This window comes from Mytilus californianus, unplaced genomic scaffold (assembly GCF_021869535.1).
Source record: "Mytilus californianus isolate M0D057914Y unplaced genomic scaffold, xbMytCali1.0.p SCAF_9, whole genome shotgun sequence".
Lineage (NCBI taxonomy): Eukaryota > Metazoa > Mollusca > Bivalvia > Mytilida > Mytilidae > Mytilus > Mytilus californianus.
The window spans coordinates 30,323,136-30,343,552 of NW_026262745.1; the positions used below are offsets into that span (position 1 = coordinate 30,323,136).

General features: G+C 33.2%; 1 protein-coding gene across 2 annotated transcripts in view; it reads left to right on the forward strand.

The window, feature by feature from the left end:
- The first annotated feature begins 825 nt into the window (after positions 1 to 825).
- The window catches only part of LOC127716326 (sodium- and chloride-dependent glycine transporter 1-like), a 53,117-nt gene continuing 33,525 nt past the window's right edge, over positions 826 to 20,417 (forward strand). Inside the window, exons 1-3 of one of the 2 annotated variants that reach the window (XM_052222490.1) lie at positions 826 to 896; positions 18,961 to 19,060; positions 19,813 to 19,999. In XM_052222490.1, the coding sequence (XP_052078450.1) occupies positions 19,037 to 19,060; positions 19,813 to 19,999 (211 nt within the window). In that variant the 5' untranslated portion in view covers positions 826 to 896; positions 18,961 to 19,036. Of the gene's footprint in view, positions 897 to 4,345; positions 4,478 to 18,960; positions 19,061 to 19,812; positions 20,000 to 20,417 lie in introns of those variants that run through there. The other variant, XM_052222491.1, reaches the window with a different exon arrangement.

A 20,417-nucleotide genomic window follows, 5' to 3' on the forward strand; every position in this document is an offset into this window, starting at 1 on the left:
AATCGCTCAAGTGGTGGCCATTTCAACTCTTAGTTTGCAGTGAGGATGAGAACACATTACATCCTATTGTGGTAGGGATAAGCAGTTGAGACATCTACAGATGCGGATTCAGGATTTTGAAAAGGGTGCATCAACAAGGCAACGTTAGGAGTTGGATTTGAAAAAAGGTTATGCATTTACCACATATGCAGCTCCATAAATGGGGCTCCCCCATGCACTCTCCGCCTTAAATTCGACTTTGATCCAGTACCCCATCCTTTTCATAAATTTTAATAATACAAAAATATATTCTACCGTGTAGATATACAATTAAACTACGCTATTTCATGGAGCGATAAATATATTTGACAACTATCTTATACATTTACGACTGTTGTTTTATAATACATGTAACTGACATCTGATTAGTTTCAGAAACTTATGATATAATCAAGCGACCTTATCAAATATTTAATCTAAATTTATCGCCCTTATCATACATAATGAGGTTTGAAATAGTGACCAGTTCCAGCGGCTCATCGCTACCTCTCAGTTCATAGTAAGTGACCCTCTTGAACATTACACAATGTGAAAACAATTGGTTGCCTTGGTGATACGATTCAAAACTATTTATAATTTAATCTAAAAAACGTCATGTTAACTGAATGCTTAGTCCTCTTTTACAGGTAATATTTACATCATATTACATACATCATACACAAGTTTGTTCAGCTTTCGATACGCTCTAGAATTAATTAAGATTTAACATATATTGTTATCAGGGTTATAGAAAACAATCATTCCTTCTTTAAAATCCACATTTTAGCGCATGACAACACTCCTCTTTTGTTAGAGAATAGCATTAATTTACAAGTTTTGTGGAAATCGATAAGAACAGCTGCGCGCTGTGTAGTGAGGTAAATATTTTCATTTTTTCATTTCTTCAAATTGTAAAATGTAAAATGTAAATTGATAATTCATATTTATTTGTTATATTGTTGTGTTTTTATGTTTAAATAGCTACATTGTTTAAATAAAGTAGTAGTATCGATTAAAATGTGTCATAAATGCCCTTTACCACGCGCTGAGTAATGACTACTGACAAAGAAAGTGATGCCCAAGAAGACCGTAGGCTATTATGTAACATACATAGAAAGTGCTATGAATGACAATATCGTGACTATTTCCTCCATGGGAATATGATGTATCTTCTGAGAGATATTCATGTATATATATATGTGTCTCTGATTTATTCACTTGCGCCATGGTGAATCAAGGTGAGCCCCCTTTTTATGACAACATTTAAATTTTTTTTTAATAAGTGTACGTTATTTTGGTTAGCCTCGCCGGTCCCCATTCTTTAAAAGTTCCAGATTCGCTAGCGTTGGGTAGGTTTGCTGAATATAATGGAGGAATCCATTAAAATATCTTGATATATTATAAATGTTAAGAGTATTCGAGGACGGCATGGAAGTGGGAATTACGTTTATAATTGTACAAAAGCTTGTTTAATGATCACTGAGATTGTGTGGCTACTGTGCGCGTTGTGTATAAACTTGATAAAGGGAAGTTATTGCTTTATAGTTTATTTGTTCAAAGATCGTGTGATTTGTTCCAAACCTGTAGTTATACTGAGTGGACACATTGGAATCAGAAGATAACTTGAGATTTAAACTCACGTATCAATACAATAATTATCAATGTGTAAAGATGAGAACAAAAGAACGAATCTAATAAAACTGTGTGTTTGATTACTATAAAATTATATCAACAAACATTAAAGAGCATGTTTATGACTATGGCAATAATTTTATCTTATCTATATCAATGGCAGTTTTCAGAATTCTATGTTATTTATCAATAGTAGTTTTCTGAATTCAGGTTGTACATTTTTTTAAAAATTATTTTAAAAATGGATAAGTCAGAAATAAAAATAAAAATAATTCCCAAAATATATGTAAGTAATAGGGTAGACGTATTGAATCGGTCATGAAATTAACCATATCTTTTGAAAGTATGACAATCAAATAGAAATGATTGACTTGTATAGAAAAAAAGTAAGTCTTGACCAAAGTATGATCATGATGATTCATGCATGTCCAATACCGCTCTTGGTTTTTTTATTGACCTGAACATGCATGAATACAGTAGATAGACGATTAAACAACCGATTCTATACTTCGGTAGATACCACTGCCGAGGATGTCACTAGCCCAGTGGTCACCATTCCTGTGCTGACTTAGCATATCATTGTATCGCCCTTTTTGTAAATTTACTGTAAATAAAATGTCATAAAATCCCACTGTCATAATTTAAATAACCCTTTACTTATGAAATAAACTGATTTGAAATCAAATTGCACTACAGCCAGAATATCGGCGCAACGTTTTGAAATATTTGGTTTAAGTTATCTTCATCTTCATCATTGCTTAAGTCTTCCAACCTTTTCGATTAAAGCGGAACTGACGAGTGTTGCATATAGAAGATTTAAACGCGTCTGGCGTTCTGAATCATTTTGTTACATTAAAATCATTATTAACGGATTACTTCGCATGGATTTGTTTCAATCGCTCTGTAAATACTAATCACTGTAATGAAAGTTGATAAATTTTAATGTAAATATTGAACATGATTATCAGGAATGAACAAAATACTTTCATTTTCACCGAGTTTGCGCATGGCTACTCATTTGTTCATCATTTTTTCTATTCCAAAAATAGCATTTTTTTGGCTATTTCTACACTGAGTTTGGATTCGGAAATTATATTGGCATATGATGAATGGCTTTCATTGGGTGTGAGGATTATCTCTATGAAGTTTTCATTTCAACATTATTCATACGACTTTTGTGTATTCCTGGAAACTGAACTTGCGACGGTAAAACCGATGTTTCACGTTGGCCAAGCTTAAATTACAATACAGGTGCATTTATGTATCTCCCGATTAAAAACATAACATTTACAGCAGAGGTATATATAGATATCATAAACAAAACATTTTACGAAATTTTCTAATGATTTATATATGTATTGTGGAAATATGATTTCACCAGCAGGAATTTAATAAAAAGTGACATTACACCTAGCTTTTTATGGTAATATTTTTACAAAGCTGACATTTAAAGAACTGTTTTTTTTCTTTCTTCGAATCATTCTGTTTTGCTAAACATATTTGTTGATGAAGGTTATAATCTACTGCTGTTCAATTATTTCGTCTGGTATTTTTGTTATGAAATTAACATCAATTCACTAACTAATAGTTTGAAGCAAGGCTTAACTGTTTCTTTTAATTTTCTGCATTGAAATTCTGTACTTTTTGTTCTGGTGATTACACAAGATCTTGTCTAAGACTCTTCCTGTAATGTTTATGATGTCACTGTATGAAATCTATAAAGTAGAGCCACTGATATTTTAGGGCGTAGGATGGCGTGATTTCATAACAGCAGGAAAAACACTTTTGCTTTCAGTATTATTTATAACTGCTATTATTGAATATGTTTGTACTTGTTACTTTTGTAATCTTTATTTTACTGTTATTTTAAAATCATTTTTTTCTTTCCTTGTTTTTATTATATGTTCTTTAAATTACTTCCTGTAAGTTCAATGATTGCGATTAAAAGGACAAAAAGGGAGAGGGTGCAGAAATCCAAATCCAATTTAACTCGACATCTCTCAATCAGTCAGGCGCCTCGTTAGTGGTTGGTTGTGTTTTGTCACATACATCTTAATATATCTTATTCATAGTCAAATGAAATCAACGAAGACAATTGAAAAAATTTAAATTAAAATCAGACACAATTTCAACAACTTACATAGATAAATACTTATGTATATATCATGATATATGTTATGTATATATGGATCATGTATATATGGGTCATTGCGTGTTTCGGAGTTAAGTGTGGCATCCATTTCGCTGACTAGTATACCTTATTGTTTTACGGGCCAGCTGAAGCACGCCCCAGATGCGGGATTGTTTTGTTGCGTTGAAGACCCATTGGTGGCATTGTGCTGTTTTCTGCTCTTTGGTCGGGTTGTTGTCTCTTTGACACATTCCTCGTATCCATTCTCTATTCTAATATATTTAAAAAAAAAAGTTAATGGGATATATTATCACATTGACCATCATTAACTAGATGAAAGAATTTATTGAAAAGTCATTCTCTTAAGAATAGTTACAATACTTCACTGCTTTTACAAATCTATGATATAATTTGTACACATGAGACAGGAGATACGAAGAGGACAGTCAAAGGTCAGACATACCATAACTGAATATATTTATTTACCATGATTATTCATAATTATATTCACTGGATTAAGCAGGAAATATTTGAATGTGCTGTAGGTAAATCTATTTTTATAACATATTTGAATAAGGACACTTTTGCAAGCACTTCCTACTGCAAAGAGGAAATAATCGATTATGTTTTTATTTTAATTTTTATCTTATTTATGTGAGACTAGCTGATTGGATTTAACTGTAAATTCAAATACCGGTAACTTAATTTAATTTTACTTCGATCAAACTCATATAGATATAGTGAATCAGGGATCCTTTCAGATCTCCTGAAAAATATATATAAATTGTAAACCTTTTTGCAATACTTTTTATGATTATATACATGATATGTGTGTAGGTGTTTGAAGCTGACGCCCATAATTGTACTGAATCAGATTTGGTTTTGAAACTTCTCTCATTACTGATCATATATAATCTCAAAATTCAAGGTTGCCTTGGTGCTGAGTAAATCAAGAGGCGTAAGAAATCCAAGGGCAGTGCTAAAATATGAAGGGTTGAGGAGCCCACCCTTAGATAGCTTGTGGTGATACCTTGTGCATATTATTTTTATAAGTTCGATTTTTACATTTTAAAGTATTATCTGGTGTATTTTGTCTATTCACCATGTTTCCTTTGTGATTGAACAAAAGAACTTTATACCTGGCAAAATAATATTCGTTGCCATTACGGTGTTTTTGCAACAAGTTAAACAAATAAACGACAAAAGAGAGGATTTCAACTTTGTGAACACAAATTCCTTTTTTCTGGACGGTGGTTTCACATGTGGCACCCTATGGTGTGTACATTTTACAACTGGTTCGGTTCTTTGTAGCCTCTTGTTTTTACACTTTTCTGAACAACGTTGATAAATGTTCAGGTATAATTAGGGTATACCTATGCATTGTTTCGAATATTTTCTTGGTAGTACAGAAATGTTCTACTTTACAGTCCTCGATTTCTACCGCTTTTTCTATGCAAGTACACAAATCAATAAAAGTGCACAAAATAATGAAAGGGACTTTTTCATTGTATGTATTGTACCAACAGTCATATTCAAATTGTTTCCGAATATTTACTAATATTCACAATAATACTATTTCATGTTTATTTTGTTAACTATATATCATACATATCTTACTTCTTTCATTTAATCAAGATTACGTTATATTTTGTCACGTTTTGAGTAACTTAAAGATGCTTAAGAATGAAGAAAAATACTCCATAAAAGACGAAAACAATAGATTAATCATTTGTTTTACTTAACTAATCTTTCTTATATAAATTATTTCATTTTCTTATTGATTTCTTTCATTGTGAAATCTAAAACACACAATGCATGGTGAAGAATAGCATGAAGTAGTGGCAAGTCAAGTCTCGGGAAGGAAAACTTGCTATGTTTCATTATTTGTTTTTTGTAACAAGCTAGATTTTTGTTCACGCTTTTTCGAAAATTGATTGAGTCACGTGAAACGGAAATCGATAGAACTTGTGTGAGTCAATTGTAATCTTGAAAAAAAAAAACAAATGTCGAAAATCTCATCGATTAGTGATCTAATAAAACGGTGGAGCATGTAAAATTTGCAGTCGTCTAACACTGTCTAAATTCAACAGTTAGTATAGGTCTGAAAATCATGTACAGCATGATTTAAATAAAGAAAAGACTGAATGTACATAGGTTACTATTTATACGAACATTAAATGTGGAAATGTTGTACGAAATCATAATGTAATGTTTGTGTATGTGAATGTCATACTGCCCATCAACGAGCCTTAATGGGAACAATAAAAAATACTTATTTTATGGATAATTGTAAAAATGTTTGATAACTTTTTAACTGTAATTTTAAATAATCTTTGACCTACTTTTTTGCATTATTCTGTGAGTTAATCAATACCATGAAGAATAGTACAAAGCAATAGTTATTCCATGCGTCAATGCATGACAAATCAGCATTTTCTATTTTCTATATAAATTTGATGACTTAACTTCAAAAGCAAGCACTTGTACCATTGATTTTCGTAAATTCGTTGACTCATTCGTGAATCGCTCCTTGTTGATAATATTTGTTTTTCAACAAATTAATATAAATCACTACTTTCTTTTTTTCGTGGGTTGAACATTTAAAAGTACTAAAGCCTTAATTAAACTACAGGCATATATTGTTTCATAGCTTTAAAGGTTTTTATTGGTAAAGCATAACGAGATTGTCTATCAATCTATCATAGTAAGGGTATACGTATATTTAATGAAAGATTTGTGTTTGTTTAAAGTCCAGTGGCAAATATTTCTTGCATTGTTATGATGAGAACACATTTACACACAAAAAATTGCAAGGTAGGTTCTGTAAGGAAGGTCGACTAGGATAAAAGGCGCTAATTAAGACTGCTTCCTAGAAATGCATGGAGGTAAGTTGGATTGCTTGCAATCGGCTAGTCATCACACCCCTGTTTTGTATCATCAGATTCACAACCGTGTTTTGTATCATCACACCCCTGTTTTGTATCATCACAGCCTTGCCTTGTATCATCACAGCCTTGCCTTGTATCATCACACCCCTGTTTGATATCATCACACCTCTGTCTTATTTCATCACACCCCTATTTGTGTACAATTATCAGTAAAATGGTCCATAACTTTTGTTTTGTTAACAATATTAATTCTGGAGGTCTGGCGTATTGCAAACACGGATAGAAAGAAAATGGCGCACTCTTTTTCCGACCAGGTGTAAATGTCCGATAAATCTCACTTTGGATTTGCAACCTAAAATGTGTTGATCTTTGCTGCATATCAATCGATTTTGTTGGTACCCCATCGCATTTGAATTGTTTCTGCTTTAGCTTTACACTTTAAGATATAATACGAAACATTGACGCATACAGTCATTAGACTAATACATTTATAATGCTACGTAACAAGTGTTTTCACAGAGCAACAGTATGACATTATTTTTCTCATAACTTCGTTGTCGAATTACCATAGAAGATATCAAGGTATAATAATAAGCATTTTCGAAGAGAAAATACATTTTAACGAAAGAGAGTATTGATTATCCAGCTGATGTATAACATTAATGGATGCGTATAGCTAGATGTATATGAAGTATTGCTCACATTACAATGAAATAATTGTAAGTGCATGTAAAAACGTATTACTACCTACATTTGAAAACCAGCTTTTTTTCCAAATAATGAATCTTTGAAAATACATCTTATCACACCCCTGTTTTGTATCATCACACTCCTGTATTGTATTATCACACCCCTGTTTGGTATCATCACACCCTTGCCTTGTATCATCACGCCATTGTTTTGGTATCATCATACCCCTGTCCTGTATCATCACACCCCTGTTTTGTATCATCACACCCCTGTTTGGTATCATCACACCCCATGTCTTCTATCATTTCACCCCTGTTTTGTATCATCACACCATGGTTTGGTATCATCACACCCCTGTTTTGTGTCATAACCCCCATGTCTTGTATCATCATACCCCTGTCTTGTATCATCATACCATTGTTTGGTATCATCACACCCCTGTTTTGTGTCATAACCCCCATGTCTTGTATCATCATACCCCTGTCTTGTATCATCAAACCATTGTTTGGTATCATCACACCCCTGTCTTGTATTATCAGACCCCTGTTTCGTATCATCACACCCTTGCCATGTATCATCACACTCCTGTTTCGTATCATCACACCCCTGTTTTGTATCATCACATCCCTGTTTTGTATCATCACACCCCTGTTTTGTATCATCACACCCTTGCCTTGTATCATCACACCACTGTTCTGTACACGTAATAATCATTTCTCACAAAAGCTTCATGGCAGTTTTCATATCTTGACAAAATAATACATTTCTTTCAATATGAACGGGGAAACCTTTCCTTGAATGTGATAACATATATTTTTGTGTGAGAAATTAATAAGGTTGACGTGAATAAGATAAACGAGACCATGTGTTTGGGAAAATCAACAATATAGACAAAATAATCCCTTCAAGTGTTTACTTAAATGTATATTTCGATCATAAATTCAACTTTCCAAAATCCCGGAAGTACCCTTATCATTGAAAAGTTTTTTGATTACGATCTTTAACAGTTATATAGTAGTTTATTTGTTCAAATACGACAATAAGATAACACCCCTTTTCAATATTTAGAACAGAACAAACATTTACTTAGTATTATCTATTATTTTACTTCCTGTACACTTCTAGGAATATCATTCAATTTGCACATGACAAAATACATAAATATAAAAGATAATAAGGATGTTAATTTTCATTCATGTGAAACAAACGCAACTTGACCCCTATTTAATAATTAGAATACTCTCCGACATAGAAAACAAATTCATATACGTATTATGTGTTATTGAAGTCTCGTACAGACAGGATATATAATGTGAAATTTCCGGGTTAGGTTTTATATTCCATAAGCCACGAAAGGACTTCAAAACCTCAGCTGGGAATGTCACAATATATATTCAAGTTTGATGTGATCAGAACTATAATTCTTGATTGGAGTTTGAGTTCCTCATTTAACTTCTCACCTTGCTCTTAAATTGTGTCGTAGGATCACGGCCTAATTGCAGTTGACGTATACCCTACATCTTTTTATTCATATCTACAAATAAATTTGATCGCTTAAATGGTATAGTTGCTGTTCTATTTAGACCATTTCGGATTTTGATTCTTCTAACTGATGTTACATGCCAACACGTTTGATCTCAGGCGTACCGGATGAAGTTATTGTCAGTAACGCGTGTAATGCGCAATGAGAGCGGTTTCATGGGTCCCTAGAACAGTACCGCTAATGGTTGGTAACTCAGTCCAAATCGTACTTTCCGTCGAGTAGCCATTATTCCGATATTTGCGCTATTTTTATGATATAGTTTGACTGTTTAAAAACTTGTGTAATTGCCCAAAATATCAGGCAGAGTTTATTTTGTATACATGTAATTCATATTGGAAAAATACCGGCGGGTATCCGGTTTACAGGGTGGCCGGTTTTATAAGGTTACATGACCATTTATTTGAATACAAATCGGTCGGGACTTCTTGATTTGACCGGTATTAGGGGAGAACCGGTATTCAGAGGGACCGGTTTAGAGAAGTTTCACTGTAGTTCATATTGTTCTTTGCAAGCCCCTTCGAGTTCTATGCTCCCCTGTGATTGGTTTCTAACGCTTTTGGTCGATTTTAACTAAGGGAGATTATTAGTCCCCTACCGAAGAAGTCGAAGGGGACTTTAGGTATGCACTCTGTCTGTCTGTCTGTCCGTCAGTCCGGCAAATCAGTTTTTCGCACCTTCTTTTGTTATTCTTGAAGATATTGATTTGATAATTGGTATATTGTTTTATCATGACAAGTTACAGTTCAAGTTTGAATTTTGTTCCGGTATGATAATTTTGTGCAGAGTTATGATCCTTGGACTAAGAAAATTCATTCAAATAATCAGTTTTCCGCACTTTATTTTCGTCATGCTTGAAGATATTGATTTGAAAATGAGTATCTAGTTTTATCATGACAAGTTACAGATCAAGTTCGAAGTTTGTTCCGGTCTGATGATTTTGTGCAGAGTTATGGTCCTTGGACTTAGAAAATTCACTTAAATAATCAGTTTTCAACACTTGTTTTCGTCATGCTTGAAGATATTGACTTGATATATGTTATATAGTTTACACCATGACAAGTTATAGATCAAGTTAGAATTTTGTTCCAATACAATGAATTTTTAACCGGTAGGGGACTATGTATTGCCATGCACTACTCACAGAATTCTTGTTCTAAATAGATATACAAGTGTCGTGCGCCCTTCAATATGTAACCTACGTTTATATAACTACCACGGAATCAGTAAGGCTGCTGGTGGCTGTAACCTACGTTTATAAAACTACCACGGAATCATTAAGGCTGCTTGTGGCTGTAACCTACGTTTATATAACTACCACGGAATCAGTAAGGCTGGTGGTCATGGTGGTGGCTGTAACCTACGTTTATATAACTACCACGGAATCAGTAAGGCTGCTTGTGGCTGTAACCAACGTTTATATAACTACCACTGAATCAGTAAGGCTGCTGGTGGCTGTAACCTACGTTTATATAACTACCACGGAATCAGTAAGGCTGCTGGTGGCTGTAACCTACGTTTATATAACTACCACGGAATCAGTAAGGCTGCTGGTGGCTGTAACCTACGTTATATAACTACCACGGATCAGTAAGGCTCCAGGTGGGATGTCAGTGCGCACACCAATCTGTAACCTACGTTTATATAACTACCACGGAATCAGTCAGGCTGCTGGTGGGATGTCAGTGCGCACACCAATCTGTAACCTACGTTTATATAACTACCACGGAATCAGTAAGGCTGCTGGTGGGATGTCAGTGCGCACTATAATCTGTAACCTACGTTTATATAACTACCACGGAATCAGTAAGGCTGCTGGTTGGATGTCAGTGCGCACTACAATCTGTAACCTACGTTTATATATCTACAACGGAATCAGTAAGGCTCCAGGTGGGATGTCAGTGCGCACACCAATCTGTAACCTACGTCTATATAACTACCACGGAATCAGTAAGGCTCCAGGTGGGATGTCAGTGCGCACACCAATCTGTAACCTACGTTTATATAACTACCACGGAATCAGTCAGGCTGCTGGTGGGATGTCATTGCGCACACCAATCTGTAACCTACGTTTATATAACTACCACGGAATCAGTAAGGCTGCTGGTGGGATGTCAGTGCGCACTACAATCTGTAACCTACGTTTATATACATGTAACTACCATGGAATCAGTAAGGCTGCTGGTTGGATTTCAGTGCGCACTACAATCTGTAACCTACGTTTATATATCTACCGCGGAATCAGTAAGGGTACAGGATTGATGTCAGTGCGCACACCAATCTGTAACCTACGTTTATATAACTACCACGGAATCAGTCTTGCTGCTGGTGGGATGTCAGTGCGCACACCAATCTGTAACCTACGTTTATATAACTACCACGGAATCAGTAAGGCTGTTGGTGGGATGTCAGTGCGCACTACAATCTGTAACCTACGTTTATATAACTACCACGGAATCAGTAAGGCTGCTGGTTGGATGTCAGTGCGCACTACAATCTGTAACCTACGTTTATATAACTACCACGAAATCAATTAAGGTGCTTGTAGGATGTCAGTCCTAAGAGTATTATCAACACAGTATCAAGTACATCCATGTGATGATTATTGTAAAGATACTTTGTGGTTTTAATTTTAAGTTTATAGATTTTTCAACGTTACTTAACTAAGACTGTCCTCTTTAATTCTTACTTTTGATGCTCCGAAATGTTTTATGTATTTTATTTGTGGAAACTTTTGGTCTCCAGAGTAACTTATGAAGGTTATTCAAGAAACATGTCGTGCATACGTTTACGAAAAATATAAAAAGATAGCTTTTATTAAACAGAGTTAATAATAGATAATAGCGGTCATATATATGAGGACAATGAGATGTTGGGATATATTTCAATGAGACAACAATTCAACGGCACCAATTGCCCAAAGTTGAAGACTGCATGAATTCTGTATACAAATGGTCAATCAGTCTGGCTGAATTAAATGTTGTAACGAGAGCTACAACATGTACAAAGAGCTGTTGGAATCCATTACAGATTTGCGTTTTACAATGATATTGTGCTATTGTCTATGATTGCAAACTATTATTTTTATTCATTCTTGAAGGTCAAATATTTTACGATTGTAACACGATCGATAAATCATTCTGGTTCTGGCGACATTTTACTTTCATTTTGTGGTAGGACAAAAACGGACAGTGTGAAACCCTTAAAATAACCAAACTGCTTTAGTTTTCCTCATTCCCTCTATATGAAGAGATCAGTACCAGTCACTCGGATATTGAACTAGGAGTTTTATCTAAATTTTTAACGCCTCATTATATAAGACATGAAGTCTCTCAAAACTAGTCTTTTCTTTTTCAATTGGACCTGGATTACCATTGCTTCCTAACGAACCATTTACATTTACGGGGGACTCTTACATTTCAACAATGTACTAATTCTTTAGAGTTTCATGTCGAAAATAAATTTATTCAACATGAATAAAATTAAAAATGGAACCATACATTAATTCAAATATCCCATGCATGAAATTCATTCACCTGAAAGTGGCGTGTACTTGTTGACCAAAATATTTGAATTTCGAGGACCCCGTCACTCTCATTAGTCTTCATCATGTTCATGACTCGGCAGTTTATCATCTTCTTTCTGCTTTTGTCATGTATATCATCATTAAATATATTCTCTTCTAAGAAAAGGTAAAGTGTTCTAAATTTTGTTTATCTATTATCTTAGTTCGTCACTTATGTTTATCAAATTTTATTTAGAATTTTAAAAATAAAAAAACAATGATTTACTTGATTATGTTAGTATATGGGGTTATTGCACTTATATTGAGGAATATTGCAACGAGCCGTATATCATATTGTACGTCGGGGCGTTCGAGAGCAATATGATACACTACAAGGGACATTATCCATCAATATTAGTACATTAACCCTTGTATAATATAGTACCAAATATTTCAGCAACATAGATGATGCTTCGTCCAACCCCTGCACCTATGCTATACCTGCAGAAAGGATGCAATGTCAATTTCTGTCATCTTGTTTATCCCCCATCTTGCGTGCAAACATCGTTTTACTCTAGATCGCCTCGTTGGTCATATGGTAGCGCGATTGCCTCAAATACGGGATCAGGGTACGATCACCGGTCGGGTCAAATCAAAAACTTTAAACTTCGTATTTGCTACTTCTCCGCTCAGGCGGAAACCCGGTTGAAATAGAACAAAAGAATTGAAGCTCTTTGTTAGAGAAGGCGATAAATGCTTACTGTAATGTTTACTATAGTGACAACATTTTTAAAAGTTCATAAAAACAAATAATAATGACAATTTTCTGCTCAATTACGAAGTATTTTATTTTAATAACACCATTTGCATAAGTTTTCAATTTATCTATTACAAAGTTAAGCAGAACAAATAGATATCAAGTCGACGACATGGGTATCTATCAAGTTGGATGTAGAAAATGCTTAACCTCCGATTTAAAATTTTTTTTTACCACGGACGGAGAACATATCAATCTATTACTTCAGTAATTTTCGTGTCTGCCCTTCCATTATTTGACTCAAGAAAAAAATCCAAAAAATGGGTAACTATTGTATCGAAAAGAGAAAATCGAGTGTACCTTTTTATGTTAGGGCGTGTTTGAGTTGACTATTTCGTCTTGAAAACGTACAAAGCAAGAGTATTTGATACATCATCTCGCTTCAGATTCTATCATTTTTATATATCAAGGCTACAGGTTGACTTTATAACATAAGACATACACAGTACTAAAAGATGAAATATATAGGTCAAGTGAAATACCTTTCTAATGAATCACAAAAACAGAGAAGATGTGTTCGAATAGCTAATTTTTACTAAAAGTACTTGACGACAGTCTTTTAAGTTGGATGGTAAAAATGCATATCTTCGAAAAAACATAATTTTGTGTGTGTGATAATTAGGATTTATAGTCTTCAACCACTGCAAATTTTTAGTCTGCCCTTCCACGAAATATTTAATTAGAATTTTTTTACATGTTTATGAATTTTCGAAAATTCCACCTGACAACCGATCAGACAATAGTTTTAAGTTGACTCAATGCAGACAAGATCATTAACTGATGCTCAATAGCTAGTAGATAGATTTGTCTTTTAAAATACAACTGAAATATAAGGATCGTAATGGTGCTATGTGGATAAATTTATCGGTTTTCAAGAGCTAAATTGGCAGCGCGTCATCCCTACAATGGCTTCCATTTCTACGATTGTAAAAATGAACTGGCGTAATGGGGAGATAATTTTGACGAAGTAGAATCCTGACTGCGCTATGTACGCCGCATTATGTAAAGGAGTAAGAACAAAGACTGGTTGACAAGGAGTCAGAATAATGTGTTCGGTTAGGTTGACACGATGCTCTTGTACAATAAATACAAAAGGTACATCTATTTTTTCCTTCCACGATATTCTCCATTGCTTTCGATATATCATCAATTGATATCGCCGTGTATGTACATCCTACATTTCAGAGTTCCTATTTTGGCAAACCAATCTGCAAGATTATGATCACAGAATGTTAGATAGAATTTATCTATGAAATTTGATCTAATGAATTTGATTTTTGATAACCCCATACATTTTATTAATATTCGCGAGCGTTACAAATTAATTTGACTCATGACTTGTGAAGATACTCAAGTGATTATCATTATTTGTCTTGCTCAGTGCATCTAAATAATGTTTCAAACTCCAGAATATGAATATGCATGACTTCAGAATGTTTTCATTGGTGTGTAACTATCTTGTCATAAAGACTTTTAATGCCACTCTATTAATATATATATACATATTATATTTTTCTTCATGATGGGATTTCTTTTTTTTGCACATGAACATAATAGTTCTACACATTTAATGCATACTATTTCAAATTCTTATAAGGAATAATAGAATACATAGGCAAAAGACATGCAATTGTTTAATAGACAATCATTAATTTTAGAATGTAAGAAGGCAAAGGTTGCTTTGATAATATATGTATTTTATTAATAATGATAACTTGTGTCTATTTAAAAAAAAATCAAAATCTCAATACTTCCATATCTGTAGGCTATAGTTCCATGTAGTATATAAAGTAACACATAATGTACGTGCATATGTACATGTTAAACATTAAAAAAAATATATGGCTACTTTAAATAGTCATTTATATAAAAGAAATGTAAGTTCATATTTAATCATCAAGTGTAGAATGATATGACAGTAACCAAAAAGGGTTTTAAGGGGTCATTTTTCCCTCAATTGTCACTTTGGGTCTTATATACAGCATGAAAACGTATCGCAATTCTTTAAGACCATACACACAGGTAGTGCAACAATTGGAAAAATGGTAAAGGTGGATTTAGCTCTTGCCATGACTCCACTTTCAAGTTCAATCTTTGAAAAATACAAGTTCTTTTATTCCAAATGTGTATATCGCAATACATCCCTGATATTAAAACCAGGTGAACGCATTGCACATTTGCATTTACATACATAAACAAATTTATACAGCTGCATATTGACATGCATGTGTGGACTTTCACAATGTTAACGGGCTAAAGGATAACATAAGAACAGTCAACACTTTGACGAATTTTGATATTATCATGTTCATAGAAGAAGAAATATTTATTCCAATTGAGGGTTCCAAAGGGAATACACATTGACATGACAACAGAATCAATGATTCGAGATTACATGTGCTTTTTGAGCATTGGATATATGTAACAATACAAATTTAAAACTTTGGTGAAAGTTCCATTTGGAAATGGAGCATGCTAGCTGAAAGAAGATTTGCCTTAATTACCACATCATTTGCATAATTACAATGTATTTCTGAGAAAATCGGATAGGAAATATGTCAACAAACTCTTACAGAAATGACATTCTAATGCAAATCTTGATTGATGTGTAGAGATTTTTTTTGGTTTCATTTCTGTTTACCTGGCGACAGGTAGGCTTTCAGTAGAGCTAATTTTCAAATCTATGTATGTAACAATGTTTTAGATTTTAACGAGAGAAATTTATGTATTACTGAAAAATTATTACACCAGGGTTTTCGATATCACAAACTAGTCAAAACATTTACTAAATTTTATCATCGGTATAAGGACATCATTCGTAAATATAGCTCAACATGCAGACTTCTTATACGTTCAGGTATTTCACATCCAATTTTTTATGGAAATATTCTTTATAAAGCACAAAAATGTCAGTATTCACCTCTGAAGCTAACAAAACCTTTAAATAGACTTATTAAGAAGGGATATAGTTACGATACTGTTGTCAGGTCATTAAAGATTGCATATTTTGGCGTTAATATTGATTCACTTATAGGGTCTTTGCATCGGCACTAAACACATTTATTTAAAAACCAGTTGTTGGCATGACACGGGTTATGTTCTTCTCATATATGTTATGATGGTATGATACTAAACCCCTAACGGGAAGGATTGTGCCTGATATTCATATGATGAAGACATAATCTTTCAATCAGTTTAATTGAAGTCTGGAGCTGGCATGTCAGTTAACTGCTAGTAGTCTGTTGTTATTTATGTATTATTGTCATTTTGTTTATTTTCTTTGGTTACATCTTCTGACATCAGACTCGGACTTCTCTTGAACTGAATTTTAATGTGCGTATTGTTATGCGTTTACTTTTCTACATTGGCTAGAGGTATAGGGGGAGGGTTGAGATCTCATAAACATGTTTAACCCCGCCGCATTTTTGCGCCTGTCCCAAGTCAGGAGCCTCTAGCCTTTGTTAGTCTTGTATTATTTTTAATTTTAGTTTCTTGTGTACAATTTGGAGTTTAGTATGGCGTTCATTATCACTGAACTAGTATATATATTTGTTTAGGGGCCAGCTGAAGGACGCCTCCGGGTGCGGGAATTTCTCGCTGCATTGAAGACCTGTTGGTGACCTTCTGCTGTTGTCTGTTCTATGGTCGGGTTGTTGTCTCTTTGACACATTCCCCATTTCCATTCTCAATTTTACTATTCAATAAATGTTTAAAAAGCTTTAACTCCAATATAGCTATTTCAATTATAAAGCAATACTAACAAATATTTTAATTATGCTTTGTTTGCTTTAAAATAAAATTCCGTAAAATATTGTTGGTAACTTGCTCATCAATATGACAATAAACATAAAATTGCAAAACAGTTACACGTGTAAATTGGTGCATTTAAACAATTGTGACCTTGAATTACTGTATGTTGTTTCTAGTTGCACATGGGTATAACAGGGTTAAACTGTATCTAGCAGGTATGGATGTTTATAATCCTGTCAATGTCATTTAAACAATGGTGATGCTGAGTGATACTGACAAGAGTATATAACATTAGATACACATATAAAGTGATACATAATATAATCGACTAATATGGCAAAGTGTAATACCTCGACTAGACTGGAGTCTTGGACTGGACACTTGGAGGCACTGTTTTCATGATTTTATTTTTATTGTGAAGTATAATTGTACATTAATATGTCACTAGGATCCTTTTTTTCTTCTTCAAACCATTATAGGATTAGACTTTTAATCACTTTTTTATTGTGTAAATGGGAGTTTTATTTGCATGTCTTGTTATGTTGATTTTTGGCCTTAGTATAAATATGGTGGAAAAATCAGTCAGTATTTCGTAAATGTAACCTCACACTATTCATTAATACTGGTCCTTTAAGACTATCTATTCAGTCTACCAGTTCACTGTGTAGTGTTAAGAAATTATTTATCTCTGACTTCCATTTTTCTTTGGCAAATACTTTTGAGAATCAATTTTTTAGACCGTTGTTTAATCTTTATTTGGATAGCTTTGTTCATTTTCTATTTTTTAAATTAAGTTTATTTTATGATTTTGTAGTTTTGCCATTGATTTTATTTTAACATTGTAAAGAAAATTTGTTTTATTTTGAATTTGATATTTGGCTTTCTTTTACTTTTTAGTTTAGTAAGAATATTAGTATTATTATTTGGCATTGTTTACAATTTGATTTCTATTTATAACTCATCAAAATTTATATCGTTAATCCAATTATAAAAACCTTTCTTGTGTTTTAGCAATGCATATATCAGAATAATAAGTCTAGCCTGTCCCTTGGTTTCGGTAAATAAGAGTCAGCTCCCCTTATCTAACAGTGATCTAGACCTTTGTTGCAGATATTTTGATATTCATGTACTCAAATGAGCAGGTTTTTGTTACATTTAATTGTATAAATACATGTTTCCATGGCATGTTTTTTTTATCATTACACTGATGTCTTATTAATTGAAAGTTATTTTCCAAACCAGACTTAAAATTAATATATATTCTTTTTGTCTTTTACCCCAGTTGCAACGTTTTTTGGTCTTGGCATTTACACACCCTTTGCTTGTTAGCATGTTACCAATATGACCTTCATAAACCACATCTATTCTCAAAATAGATATTTATATAATGACAACAAAAGGGCAGCATAAATATATTTGAAGACAAGGTCAGATTTCATACTAGACACAAAGTACACAATAATAAATTTCGAAAATGAAATAGAATAAGGCGATACATGTATAACACACATAAAAATACAAAATACGGGATTCTTCTCTGACCTTGTGTCTGCCTCATACATGTACAATAAAATTGATGCTGACATTCCAATCTGTAAATCAATAGAAAAAACAAACATGTTTTGGAGGTCGAATATCATCAATTAATACAACTTCTCATTATCGGCAGATTATAAATTCAATTTATATTATTGAATAAAATAGCATAAAGTACAGTAATAATAAACAAGAAGATAACAAATACAACAAATACAAAGTAAGTCCATGTCATTAAAACAAAACATGTAAGAGTCCAGTCTAGTCCAGTCCAAAAGTCCAGTCCAGTCCAGTCCAGTCCAGTCAAGATATTACACTTTTCCAATAAGATAAAAATATTACATTACATATCAACTCGTTGAGTATTGGTAAATAGCTACAGAAGATATTATTGAACACACTTTGACGGTGCCAACCAGAAATATATATGCAGTTCATATTTTGTTTTTACAGTATTGACTGAATTCGGATGTTATTTTGAAGTGATATAGATCGAGTTCTGAAGAGATTGTAAACTTATAAATACAAAATGGAGAAGATGTCAGAAGCAACGGTAAGTCATAAATCGATGTCAGAATATTACGGGAGGTCGGGAAATTAAGAAATTCAACGTAGAGGGCTGAAAAGGTCATATCACATAACAGTTTTCTAGGCATCTGCCTAGAAAAGTTTAAATAATTATGACGCTCTTAGTTTTTGCTTTGACGTCCTCATGCGTTAATGAGGAATCTTTAAAAATCAAATTTGAAAAAAATACAGTCTGTATGATCATATGAACTAGGAATCTACCTAATCTTTCCGACATGCATATTAGGCAAATGGTAAGATTTTAAATGATTTTCACTAAAAATTGTCGACAACTTTTCTGTTATGACCCCTCATAACATGCATAATGCTGCAAACATATGACAGCTGACATTACCCAAAGATGGTTATTTCACGCAGGAGACGTTTGGTTGTGATTCTAACTTTTTTCACGTGAAGCGCAAAATAAATATTTACGCCAGAATTGAAGTTTGAAATCATTGTCAATTTTGCATCACAACGTAAAACAATAATTAAGCTAAATGTGATCCTTCTTATTAAACTTATATAAATTGATTAGGTTCATCGTTTTACAGTTTTCAAGATAAGGGGTGTTGCATTGCTTTGGGTAGTTAAGACAGCATTACGTTTTGATCTCATGTTATCTTAATTCAACAAAAATATACAGTTGTTTTGAAATTTGTCGGAAAGTATCTAATAACCATATTCAAAAACTTCGTAAATTGACCAAAGTTGATTTTCAATTAATTTTATTTTCAGAAAGAATTTAATGAAGACGATTCCTCCTCTTCAGGAGAATGTTCTACACTATCAGAAAACAGTGATGAAAATAAAGAACGTGGAAACTGGACAAGAAAGATGGACTTTTGGTTATCATTGGTTGGTTACGCCGTTGGTTTGGGTAATATATGGAGATTCCCTTACCTGTGTTATAAAAGTGGTGGAGGTAATTTACTTAAAGTAACTACAAAAGTTAGATAGGCTACAATGAGAGTTTCGGTGTTATATAGCCATTTCCCCCCATGTCAGTTGTTCTCCCGGGCAATAGGATACCGGAATTATTAAAAATGTAGCAAAACATAACAAAATTACCTTCAAATAAATACAATAGCTTCGTTTTCGTGTGCGATAAAGATATGTTTGAAAAAAAACAATAAAAGATTGTTACCTTGCAATTCAAAAATTTTAAAAATGAAAGTTGCATATTTTGTGTATCTGGGTATCTGTGTAACCAATATATAATTTGATTTTGTGAATTTATCTCAGTATAAAAAAAATCATAAAAAGCCCAAAAGAAAACAAAATAAATCGAGTTTTCAATCACATTTCGGAGTACTTTGAATTAACATATACGATTTGATATT